The sequence below is a fragment of the Pleurodeles waltl genome, chromosome 7 (genome assembly GCF_031143425.1).
Source record: "Pleurodeles waltl isolate 20211129_DDA chromosome 7, aPleWal1.hap1.20221129, whole genome shotgun sequence".
NCBI classification, from domain to species: Eukaryota; Metazoa; Chordata; class Amphibia; order Caudata; family Salamandridae; genus Pleurodeles; species Pleurodeles waltl.
In genome coordinates, this window is record NC_090446.1 from 1,316,480,169 (window position 1) to 1,316,493,892 (window position 13,724).

The window sequence follows — 13,724 nt, forward strand, 5'->3', positions numbered from 1 at the left end:
ATTGCAGATGGAGAAATGACGCGCAGCACCCGCTTGCTGCTTCTGCTAAGAACGTAAACCCTACGCAGCGCAGTTTTCTAACACCATGCAACTGGATTTTCCACACATCGTCCTTGGGCGTCACAGTCATCCCGACTCTGCATGGATCCAAGGTGCCCTATCTGGAAATCGAAGCATCGCTCTCTTGCGAGGGAGAAAAACGACGCATCGCCGACCCGACCAGAGAAGAAATGACGCACGGCCTCCCCTGCGAGGAAGGAATCAGCGCATCGCTGACTTTTCCGACGCACGCACGCCCTTGCTGCATTATTTTTTCTGCAAACCAGGTACTTTGTGCAAAATCATCGTTTCCTTTGTTTTCTATGGAGTAAGACTCTCATTCTTTTGAAAATGCATATTTTAACTTGTATATGTTGGATTTTTGTCATTTTGGTCATCTGATTTAGATAAATATTGCCTATTTTTCTAAACTGGTGTGGTGTCCATTTTGTAGTGTTTTCATTATATTATTATATGTGTTGGTACAAATACTTTACACGTTGCTTCTCCGTTAAGCCTGCCTGCTCGTGCCAAGCTACCAAAGGGGTGAGTGGGGGTTAACCAGGTGTGTTTCTCCTTTGCCCTAACTAGAGTGAAGGTCCTTGCATGGAAAGGGTGTAACCTGACTGTCAACCAAAGACCCCATTTCTAACAAGAGGCTTGTTTATAATAATATTCTAGTAAGCCTGGGAGGCCTGAAAATGTGTAATGCACTACGCCCCTAGGGGTTGAATATATGGCTACACTGCATTGCTTTCTGTAATTCTCTTTTCATGTGGTTATTCCCACTATAGGCTGACTATATGGTTACAGGACCATGTTTCTTCCAAATGGTATTTTTATTGTGGTGCCCTCTAGGGGATGTTCTGACCATTACAGTGTAATGCCAAGTGTATGAAGGAATGCACAAACACAAATGTTATTTCTGATAAAGGTTTTTATTGGGTTCACATGATGATTGTATATCTGTTGATATGTTTGGTGACCCTTCTACAGGGTCATCAGTGGTTGCACAATGTCAGCTATGGTATGATTCATCTGCCAATGTAATGTGGTGCATGGCTAAATACTCATAAGGTCCCAAAGGCGAGACCTATTCAAAGGCGAGACCTACTGGCTATACCAGTGCTTGTTCAGCTAGCAGTGGTAAAAAATGTTGATACAACTCCATTGGGAACCCGTCATCTAAGGTGCCTTATTCACTGTCAGCGCCCCTAAGGCATCCATAATCCTTCGAGGGTGATTTCTGCTTATACCTCCTCGCAGTTTATTTCGGGCACCTGTGGGAGCATGACCCCCGATGGGAAGACTGTCCCAAAATGTGCAGTTGCGTCTTAATCAGGATGCCATTGGGGTGATGCAGAAGAGTGACCACGGAACCACCATCTACCTTTTTAAAATCTAAGCCTAGAATTTGCTGGGTTATCCCCTTCCCTGTGTAGGCACTGCTGATATTTGCTCAATGTTAGTTCAGCCTGTCCCATTTCTTATTTAGACAACTCTGCACCAGGCCCACAATTCTTATGCTTCATCCTCTGCAGAATAGCCAAGTGGGCCTCCAGCTGCACTCATTTTCTTTGGAGTTGCAGTACATAGACTTTTCTCATACACCCCACAGCCTTCGCAACACCTTCTTTAAAGCTCACAATTTGTTACCCCCAGGTTTTGAGGAACCCCAATTGAGGTCCAAATAGGAGGACATCTCAACCTTCAAGTCTTCCCTACACTCCAGATCAGCTAGTGCACCCAGTGGGAAGTGCCATGCAAACTCTACCAGTAATGAGGCATGATCTGAAAAAAACCTGGGAAGGAAAATTCCCTTTTCCAACACTCGTCCAGTCTACTGTATATGTTATGCGTCAATGAGTGGCATTAGTATTACGGATTAGTCGGGTGTTGTTCCCTTCCACATCTCTCTTGTCCATTTAATGCATGTCTCTACCATCCATCATCCCTTGTAGTAGAATGTATCTGCCCTTTAGGACAACCTCGGAGTACGTAGGCTTAAAGGGGGCACCCACACTGTCACCCCCCTCTGAATACACTAAATACATGGTGGAGAAGAGCTGACGACGCTCCTTAATTTTTAAGTTTCACTTCGTACAAGTTAGTCATGTGGATTTCTTGTAAACATGCAATATGCACTTTATTATACAAAAAGTAAATCAGGACCTTATAGACTTCATGTAACTACTCAATCCCCAGGCATTACAGCTTATCAAGTTGTATTGAGAGGCCATGGTTACTTGCCTGTATCAGGCACCTAGGAGGTTTCCTGACAACTCGTCAGCCAGTCCATCTACAATTCCAGGAGGCCCACAACACAGTCTTTCCAAACTTTACAAAAAGCCCCCCCTCTCCAACAGTCTACCCATCCCAACTTGGATATACACTATTTTAAATCTTAGTAACATGCCTGCCCATTAACCCCACCCAGAATACTGTGAGCTGTTATCTTACTTTTGAAATTAGAGATAAATACTCAAAATTAAGAACCTATCATAAACAATACGCAGAGAAGGTCATCCCCCAGCGGACCTCAAGATCCCTCTGCCAGTCAAGTCACCATGATGAGGGCACTCCCATCTGCCCTATTCCTCTTCTCAAAAGGTGCATACTTTTGCCTTTATCCGTGAGTATAATGTCATCTCAACCGGTCTGCATTTATTAGCATTTACCTTTGCCTCTGCTCTCAGATGCAATTGCACTGACCCTTGATAAGGGTACGTCGGTCCGCACCTTATTTTAATGTATATCACACTCAACTTTTCCTGTTGCACATATACCCTCCTCCCAATAAGGTGATCATAATTTATGTATCCTCATTTTTCAGCATTGACTCCGTGCCCTCTATGCCCTTGGAGAAGAGCCAGAAGCAAGATCCTCTTTCACCGTGGTTTTCTCCTCCGCCACCAGGATGCCTTTATTCTGCACCTGCATTCTAGTGGCCCACAGACCCCACAAATTTTGGGCCGGTCCCAGATGTCTCTTCCTGGCCTCATCCTCCTCATCCTCCTGTATCCCTATGTCCTCTGGATGTCGCTGGGGCCTCTCCCAGCCCAGGGCAGCACAATGTCCCAGAGTTTAAACCACAACCAGACATCCTTGGGTTGATAAAAGAAGTGTGTCTTGTCGTGTGCCACCACCCAGAGTCAAGCTGGATACAGCAGCTACTAGTGAAACCCCTGAGCTTTTTTTCCTGTCCAGGAAAGTCTTCCTTCTTGATTGGACCTTCCTAGTGTAATCCGGTTAGATCACAATCTCATGGTTTTTAAACCGAATGAGACCAGACTCTGTGGCCGCCTTTAGGATTACTTTGCAGTCATTATAACGGAATATCCAGAATATGAGCACATTGGAAGGGCAACCGGGGGAGGCCTGGTCACCAGGGCCCTGTGTATCCACTCCCCTGCAAACATCTTTGATAGACCTGGAGGCAACAGAGAGGCGAGAATCCAATCCTCCAAGAAATGTTCCAGTGCAGAGCATTCCCCTACCTGCTGAAAGCCCAAAAAACGTAGATAATTGCGGTGTGAGCACCCCTCAGTATCTACCACTCTGTCATCTAGCATTCTGGTCATCACTACCTTTTTAGACATTTGTTCCTAAAGCGTTTTTATGTCCACCTGTAGTTTATCTATAGAGTTTTTGTCCGCCCAGACCTGATCTGTCACATTGCATAGGTCTGTATGGAGTAGATAGACCTCAATAGAGTTGATTTTTCCCTCCAGTGCCATCCAGGATCTGTGTATGGCTTCTAGTAGTTCCGCACTCGTGGCCTCATCAACCAAGCCTTCCGGATTCTCCAGTGACCTGGCACCCATTTGTCTGGTGGGCTGCAGGGTTGTGTGCTGGGTCATGGTATTGCCTTGTGTAACTCAGGAGTCTTATCCTTCTCCATCCTTATGTGACTAGTACACTAAGGCCCCTCAACGACCCTGTCGCTTGAGGACCTCCCACGATCCCACCTCTAAGACTGAGAGCAGCACCCAGTATCTCCAATCCAATCCTGCTGAAGTGCTCCCAAGAAGTGTCCTACTATGTGTGCTGGGCAAGCAATTCCCAAACAGCCCAGCAGACCATGATGTCAGGCCCACGGCGGGACAGTAATCATTTATATCCATAAGGAATCATTTTCAGGACATGGAGCCAAAATGGGTGCATGGCCAAAGCCTCCCCTAGGTCCCGCGCTCCATGCACTGTAGTCGAGTCTCACTGACTGGCCAGTACCCTGGTGCAGCCTGGGGGAAGAAGGTAACTCCACAAGTGCTCCCTAAGCCGTCCCCTCTCACTTTGAGTGCTCACCTCTGGGTTGCGGCATGCATGCGCTGGTCTAAGCTGTCCCACAGTGTGGTGCCTCACTGGCACAAGTCGGGATTCCAATCCTCTTAGCAGGAGAGTGGTCTCACTCCTATCACCTCTGTGGTTCTTTGTTCTTATGGGACTTACGGTACCCGAGAGATGGTGTGTATGTGTTGATCCTGGTCAGCTCTCAATGTATTGCTCTCACTGGGGAGGTGGGGGGCTCACAGCCATCGACTCTGTGGGTCTTTGTCTTTATGGGGCCCAGATGAACCTTGGGCTGGAAGGGTGGAGGGCCTGACACTTGCATTTCAAAGGACAGTGGCCTACCCTCACACAAAGGTCTGGCAAACCCCCTACTGGGACCCTGGCAACAGAATTGAAAAATGTAACTGTAACCAATTGTCAGATTGTTCTTGTATTTGTTCAGTTTCTTCATAATAGGAGTATCAGAAAAAAAAGTTCCCCTCCCTGCTCCTGTTCTTCATTGGGATTGTCAATAGGAAGAAAGTGTGGGAAATTCAATCACAGTGCCTCTTAGCACGAAGGACAACTTCCCCCTCTATTGTTGGCCACTTAAAATCCTAACTTCATACTTCTGATACTTTGGTGCCTATAAATCAGGATTTTCTTTGATTACCTATGGCCTGATTCTGAATGTTGAAATTGAGTCTTGGCTGAAACGTGGCTAGAAAAGGATCAGACTGCAGTCCACAAGAAGAACACCTGCCATTCATGGTGAACAACACCTTGCTTATGGTCCTTTTTTGTTCACATTATTTTGGTTTTTGATGTATGATTTATAATTGTTTCTCTTTACTTTTTAGGGATCTCAGGTGACTGGAGGAATCATTTTACTGATCAGCAGAAAGAGCATTTTGATAAAGTCTACAAGGAGAAGATGAAAGATCTGTCAGTAAAATTAATCTGGGATTGAAAACTATTTCCTTAAACTGCATACCAAATCTGGTGTTCTGTAACATGGTATTTGTCATCTAAAATGATTGTGGGGAGGAAGGGCTATGATAACTCTAGTTTCTCCACTCCGGGATTTATAGCTCACCCCTCCATCAACATTAACAATGAAAATAAACACATTCTTGCTGCTATATGAAATAGACCATGCTCTTGAAAGGCTGTCTGTTAAAAACAAGGCAGCAGGCCTTATCCATCTATGTACCCAGAATCTGGACCAGTATTCCCATATCCATCAGGATTGTCCCAATACTGCTCCAATTTAGGAAAGAGTTGAAGACTTCGCTCTTAAAAGAATAGTACATCACTATGCATTAGCCATACACAACCCAACTACCGCGCCTTTCACTCACTGATTTTATGCTTGTCTTTGACCTTGTACCGTGCTCCACTCACATACATCCATGCACACACGGTCACAAGCCTAAATGCTACTTTAACAGTGCAGATGTCTTGGTGTGAATATTCCCAAAGGCAAGCAGATTTTATGTTTTTCCATTCAGAAAAGAAGACAACTAAGTATAATGTCAAAAGATCCTAGCAGCTTTTGTTAAAAGTGTTTTAAAATATAAATAAATCATTTTTTACGGCCTCCCTCGGCTATTATTTTGTTCTGTGTTTCCTTTGGTAGGGTAGCATTTGTGCCCAGTGCCCATATGCTGCAAACGATGACTATTTCTTTAACAATTTTTAACAGCACATTTAGTAAATATAAACATACAGCACACTCCACACAGCACACTCAAATTTGTCAGGTGGGGGTCTCGATAATGCAAGCCCTCAAAATATCTCAGTGAGAACAGTAATCTCATACAGAAACCAATATCCAGTTAAAGGCAATGAAATTCACACTATACAGCTGTGAAAGCTGCTCTACCAGATAACCACTTAATAAAAAGTTCATAAGGATGCACATTTTGCGAAGCTCAACCTCCACAAGGCTCAAAACACTCCTACAGCAGAAGAAGCACAGAACCAAAACAATGCAGTACTGAAAAAGTACCGGAGTAGCACACGCTTCACAATTAGCTAATGTTGGCAAAGTTCTAAATGGGTCCTTATGGAGAATTGCAATCTTCCTGCTAAAACAGGTTACTTTACAATACTTCCTTAAAGTTTTCAAACATGAAGAATCACACACATTTGAAAGCAGAGAGCAAAACACGCTCAATGTCATTTACAGTTCTGACATCTTATACAATTGATGGGCGAAGTAGCTCGGAGTTCATGTGGACTGGTAAATAAATGTCAGAGCCCTTATTACAGGTTGCGATAGTGCCTTTTTGCACCCCCAGACCATGGTGGAATTAGAGAAGGGACTGCACAAGGACCTGTAGCACTTTCGCAGATGCTTTTGTGGCAACTCTTATGTACCGGCACAATCTCAAAGGGGTCTCCCTTTATTTGCACAGTTGTGGGGCTCCTGCAAATGACAGAAATCCCAGGCAATATTCCCTGTATTGTTTTATAGAAATAGGAGCAACAACAAATAATCCATCAGGGATCGAACTACACATTGTACCCAGGGGGTGCAATGGGAGTGTGCGTCGGCTTTTTGTGCCTCTGGGCATAATGGGTATTACAGAAGGGGCTGCAGATACTTATGTGGCCCCTTCAGTAGTACTGATAGTGCTGTCGAACATTTAGTGACATCGCTATCCTCCAAAGGTGCCCCCTGCTATGCATGGGGACGTTGACCTCAGCGCTTGATAGGGACACAGAGGCAAACATGCCCTTGGGAGGCACACTAACAATGCGCCACAAGAAGTTGGCACACTGTCAGTGGGACCTCTGAGGTCAGCCACCTTGAGGGGCGGAAGGGGTTCCCAAAGACCCACCCCGGCACCCCCCTGCAGGCGGGTGTAGTCACTCACTTAAAAGTAGGCAGGTGGAAAATGTATTCTTTTGTGATTAGTTATGAACTTATGAACCACTAAATCCAGTGGAGCCTAACTTCCATATTCCTCAAAGCTTAAAAATAGTGTGCCCTCAAGAATTCAGATTCAGAGTAAAATAGTTGTAGGGAACATTGGTGCACGGTGTGAAAGCTTTCTGTTAAAGAGGGAGGACATTATGAGAGTAAGAATCAAAGTTCACTGTGTATTTATATGCAGTGGTGCGTTTAAGGTGGTACTCTGTATAACAGGAGATTGTGGAGACAAGTGGTACTTGTTGGGACAGGAATGTCCCCTGCATGATAAGCGGGCATGTGCCCTTCCACCTGTGTCAGATTGTATGTGAAAATGGTATCCCAACTTATTTTTAGACCTGTCATCATGCTACTCTAGCGTGTAGGCAGCACACAGGCCTCTTGATGTGACACAAGGTCTCAAACATTTCTGTGACATAGATGGCCACACAAAGTGACTCCTCATAATTGGAGTAGGACTACTGTCCATTCCTTGGGTTTGCTCGTGTGAAGCTGAGGTAGGAGTCTAGTCAGGGAGGCTTCAGCACTGGTAACATCTGGTGCAATAATCTTTTTTTTTTGGCTCCCCACCAGTGACCTCCTTCTCTATGGATTCTCTCACTACCAACCTCCAAGAGTGACGCTCATTTCTCCATAGCCCCTCTCTCACATGCATTTAATTTGTTTTTTAGCACTACTCAAACCTGCATAGAGCGTAGCACTTTACATCACATACACATTATTAAGAGACAATAAATCATATGTAAGTCAGTCGAGTCAGCAGTATATTTTAAAAGTGTTTGGTCTGGGGAAGCACCAGGATTTAAAATGGACTACAGTTGTAGGGGTTGCAATGCTTAATTTGTAAAAAAAAAAAAAAAAGTAAGTTCCAGGGCTCATGTCAAGAGGCCACTTCAGCTTGCACTACCTACTGCCTCTGCCATGCTGCCAATGATAGTAACAACACAACTACTAACTGTCAAACTCTTACAAGTGTGACTATTCGGACTATTCCAAGCCCTCATAGCTATGAAAATAGCTTAGGCAGCAGGTAATAGTTATTTTTAATGTATATTGAATTAATAATTAAGTATTGTTGTGGTCATCTCTAAATTAGCCAGAAAGTGCCACCCTGTGGCAGGCTGTTACAGGCGTCAGTGTTGACAATTAAGTGCTGGCACTGATTACCTGAAACTACTGGCTCAAATTAAACACTGTGGGGTTGGCTTTACTAATAAGAATGTATTCCTACCCAAGCAAACCCTTTTTAGCAACATCAGGATAATGAAGTACTGGGGAAAACATAACATTCTCACCTGTACCATGCACTTTGCATGCAGCTCTTTGATGACAGTTTATAGGTCACTGTGCTATAGGTGGATTGTAACTTATGACCTGCAAGTAACAAAAGGATCTCTGTGATGAAAGCAGTAACCCACTGAGCTATCCACATAAAATACAGTTCTGTGATCTGAATAATACATGTTCATTCAAGCAAGTCTATTAACCCTCTGCACTACTTTATGATGAGATAAAACTGCAATTAGACACAACTTTGATCTCTCTCTAGCAGGAACATTGATCACCAGAGTTATTGTGACGTTTTATTGTTGCCTGAAAACTGCTGGACACATATGGAACTCTGCAGCAGGTGCTTTCAAACTCATACGTTATTTCAAAACACAACACCCCCAAGCTCTACGCCACGTGCAGCTGCACAGGGAGCACCACCCTAAAGGCAGCCCTGAGCCTACTGAGTTTTTGTGAATCAGTAGAATGATCAGACACTCTTTCTCCTTGTGAGGGACAGGAAAGTCTAATGACTTGCACTGACATTCTATGGACGTGTCTGTTGCGTACATGTATGAAGTACATGCATGACAAATGTAGGACTGTGTGCGTAGTGAGAGTCTGAGTACTGAGACCAGTGGGGTCTATTTGAATTGTCTTTGATTTACAATGGCACTACAAGTTGAGGGTGAATACAGCTTCCCTAGAAACTGGAAGTATAATGATTCCATTCTTGTGGCTGGAGGGTGGCAATAGAGACTCTGAAGTGAGGGAGGATGGAAACAGGGCTGTCTTTAGAAATCCAATGAGGATCTTTTAAAATAAAGCCTGTGGATGGTTCTTCCTAAGCACTGTCATTTCTGTTGTTCAAGGTGAAAAAGTTTCTTGGTCTTTTGCCTGCCTCTGTTTATCTTTTTAAGCAAAGCTGATGTCTGTTGCATAGATCTCACACTTCATTGTACCCTTGGTTTGGATACAATTGTTTGGACTCACCCCAATTTCTACCTGTGTAAGAGCCATCACCTTGCACAAAGACTGTGTCTGGGGAACAGCCGGGAAATGACATCTGGAGGAGAACGACCCTAAACTGGTTCTGAAACCTTAGACAATGAATCCATATATCCTATATGGAAAATGTGTCTAAAGGTAGTATCCAAACCACCCAGCGTGGTCCCATTTCCAAGTTCTTCATGACCAAGGAAGGGAGTGTTCTGCATGGTATTCTTTCCGGAGACACTGAAGGTCTGACTAGCATATAGAAGCCTGTCTGCCTCCTCAGAAAGGAAAGGAAAGTACCTGGCCTGTAAGAGGATTGACTGCCTAGGTGGCTGTGTGTCTGGAATGCAGTACAGCCAGAGGTTGCGGACTGCTCTTGGGAGGGAAGCCAACCAATTTCCCATTGCAGCTCCATAGTTGACCACGAAAAACAAGTAATCAATTGTTGTGACACCTGAAGGCCTGGTGTTGCTGCTACCTGACTTCAAGCAAATCCAGGGGAGAAGTTGCTGCTGAAGAAGAAGCCTGATCCCGGCCTGGTTCACCTGCCAGATGAGCGTCTTTTGTGATCCCCAGCTTGGAGTCTGCTACTTCTGTAACAAGCACCCATCAGACCGCAGCCCGAAGGCTGCATCTCCCAAGGCATCTACAGCTGTGGCCCAAGTTCTGTGGTCCTGTGTAGGTGAAGCTACCCCTGACAGTGGTAGCCAGAAGAACATCCACCAGCAGCACATGAGTAGGTAGCATAGCCTCATACATTATTAAACTGAAGGCACAGTCCATGTTCTGCAGCAGAAAAAACGCCTGTTACTCAAACATTCTCATTTTGGGTATGAATGTTCGAACAGAACTATGAAATATTCTGCATGAATAGAGGCCTAGTCAAGTGCACCACTTGCAAATATCCTCATCCACATGGTTTTGGCACAGTACTATGGCAGGTACAAGGTTGGTGGCACTAGACTGAGCCATGCTGTTCTTAGATCAGGGGAGGGATTTGGGTTTGGAGAGAGGATCGAGGACTCCCAGACACAAGAAAAGGAGATGCCAGCAGGTTTTGTTAATAACCAGTTAGAGAACATAGGAGAAGTAGAGAAGAAAGTGGGGGAGGGAGGTACTGTGCTAGGAACTCAGGAAATTAGTGTAGTAATGTCAGTCCTTCTTCATTCCTTTTTGCAGGTTTTTCCCAGACAAAGCTGTCACCACCTCAAAAAGTAATTCCCTTTGTTTGGATACGTCGCAGTGAGACCCTGAACTAGCAGTTGGCTCAGCAGAAAGCTAAGGGGGAGTAAGTTTGAGACAGAGAAGTTGGAGTTAGGTCAATGAGAGGAAACGGGATAGAGGAGGCAGGAGGAAGGGGCTTAGGAAGAAAGTAGAAGGAGAATAGAAGAGAGGTATAAAAGAGGGACCCAAACAAAGCATGGCTAATCTTGCAATAACAGCATGAGCTAGAGTGCACTATATTTAGGCTGACAAAAGACTGCCAGAAAATGCACAAATTTATGCCACCACATATGTTGCTTAGTGTTCTACCTGGCATCCTTGGTGTGGTTTTCCCCTAACTTTATACCTTAAACCTCCTGTTTTTGTTGACTTTGTTTTTTCTGGCCTTAGGACTCTGCACACATTACCACTGCTAACCAGTGCTAAAATGCTTGTGCTCTTTCCCTAAAACATAATAAAATTGGCTTATACCCAATTGGCATTGGTTTACTCATACCTCCCTAGCAAAATTGCACTACAATTACCCAGGACATGTAAAATAAATGCTACTAGTTGGCTTACAGCACTTACTGTGCCACCCAGTTAAGTAGCCTTTTAAACATGTCCCAGGCCTACCATTGTACAGCCTATGTGTGCAGTTTTAAACTGGCATTTCTACCTCGCAAGGTCATTCTTTTGCAAAGCCAAAACCTTCCTTTTTAATACATGTATTACCCCTATAGTAGGCCCTGGATAGTCCAGAAGGAGGGTGCAAAATATTTCAAAAACATTGGACATATAGTTTTAGGCTTACATGTCCTGGTAGTGAGTTTCATTTTTCACTCCTACAAGGCCTATCTCGTCCATAGGAAAACATAGGAGTTGCCTTATTACCTTTTATAAGTGTAATTTCCAAATGGGAAGATATAAGCAGCTCATGTTTGGAGTCTCTGGAATCACAATTTTAAATCCTAACTTATGGTGAAGTCAGATTTTATATTGCAATTCTGAAAATGTCACTTTTAGAAAGTTGGAATTTTATTGCCTTAGCCATTTGGGGCCATATTTATACTTTTTGACGCACAACTGCGCCAACGCAGTTGTGCGTAAACATTTTTAACGCCGGCTAACGCCATTCCAAAGCGCCATGCGGGCGCCTTATTTATTGAATGACGTTAGCCGGCGCAGCTGACTGGTGTGCGTCAAAAAAAATGACTCTCACCAGGCAGCGCCGGCGTAGGGGAAAATGGAGCTTGGGCGTCAAAAAATGGGGCAAGTCAGGCTGAGGCAAAATTTTGGCCTCAACCCGATTTGCGCAAATTTTTTTTACGCCCAACCCCCATTGAAATGAATCCTGTCTTAGCAAAGACAGGAGTTATGCCCCCTTGCCCAATGGCCATGCCCAGGGGACTTATGTCCCCTGGTCATGGTCATTGGGCATAGTGGCATGTAGGGGGGCACAAATCAGGCCCCCCTATGCCACAAAAAAATTACGAAAAAAATACTCACCCCGACTTACCTCTACTTCCCTGGGATGGGTCCCTCCATCCTTGGGCGTCCTCCTGGGGTGGGCAAGGGTGGCAGGGGGTGTCCCTGGGGGCATGGGAGGGCACCTCTGGGATCCTTCCGAGCCCACAGGTCCCTTAACGCCTGCCCTGACCAGGCGTTAAAAAATGGCGCAAAAGCGGCTGGATGTCATTTTTTAAGGCCCGCCCACTCCCGTGCGTCATTTTTGCACGGGAGTTTAAATAAGGCGCACATGCCTTAGAGTAATTTTTTAGAAGTGAACGCCTACCTTGCATATAATTAACGCAAGGTAGGTGTCCACGCTAAAAAATGACGCTAACTTCAAGATCTTTGGCGCTAGACGGGTCTAACGCCAAAGTATAAATATGGAGTTAGCTTTGCATCGGATTTGCGTTAAAAAAAACGACGCAAACCCGGCGCAAACAGAGTATAAATATGCCCCTTGGTGTCTGCAGCTGTCTCTGAGTCACATGTCTGGGTGAAGTTGGCAGTTGGGCTTTGTGCATTCCTCCTAGACAGCCACACACAATGAGGAGCTTAGGTGTGACTGAATGAGTGGGAGGAGCTGGGCTTAGTCCAACTTACACTTGAATGGGCTGTGTCCTGTCTCCACTCAAAGGGCTGCATAGCTCCTATAGGTTTGAATCAAGCAAAACTATTGTCCTGCACACATCGAAACTTTGGGCTTGTGTCCGCCGGTGTTTCTTCCAGTCCAAATAAGTCGGTTCTGGACCTTGTTTACACCGGTAGTGCCGGTAGATGGCCAGGCTACTTCTACAAGGACTGCTGGATTATTTCCCGGTCTCATTCATTTCCTGCTCATCCACTTTAACTACAAACAAACAGTATTCATGCGTATTTCACTGTGACCTCATAGTAGCAAGCCAGGACCACGACTTCCACAGTGTGGTGATCACGTAAAAAAGGGCTTGTGTTCTTTTGATTTGTAGCGTGGAGCCTTTGTTTTAGGGATAAGTACCAGACCGAGGTGCTTTCCTCTTCCATTGTCCTGAGGAGGCCCATATTTGGCACGGGCTAAAGCACGCCAACAGCCTAACTGGAAGAGTGTTTGGATTTAGTAATAAACCGTATAAAATACACAGGACTCACTCTGAATAACTGCAGACAAGAGTGCCCTCTTTGTGTGTTTCTCTGTGGAACTACCTCTTGTGTGAACTGTGCTCTGAAAAAAAGGACTTACAGCCACATTATGAGCAATATTTTCGAAGATTGAAGTCAGGAGGTTCTCTGCCACATTTTAGTGGTACAGCCAGTAGTAATCTGGCATGGTGTTTTTTTGTGATATTTTATATAATATTTGTTTTTGTATGTATTGTTGATTTGCATTCTAATATGATTAATTCAAACTTCTGGTGCCACTAAACAGAGGTGAGGCACTTTGTGTTACATGAATAGAACAAAGACATTTTCTCTCCAAAGAAATACAGGACATTTCCAGTGATTAAGCTATGTTCTCACTGAT

At 44.6% G+C, this 13,724-nt stretch overlaps 1 protein-coding gene across 1 annotated transcript in view; it reads left to right on the forward strand.

Annotated features, from left to right (window-relative positions):
- The window catches only part of LOC138246239 (sulfotransferase 2B1-like), a 131,527-nt gene extending 125,628 nt beyond the window's left edge, over window positions 1-5,899 (forward strand). The window contains exon 6 of the mRNA XM_069200644.1: window positions 5,169-5,899. Coding sequence (XP_069056745.1) covers window positions 5,169-5,278 — 110 coding nt within the window. The 3' untranslated portion in view covers window positions 5,279-5,899. The remainder of the gene's footprint in view (window positions 1-5,168) is intronic.
- Window positions 5,900-13,724: the final 7,825 nt, after the last annotated feature.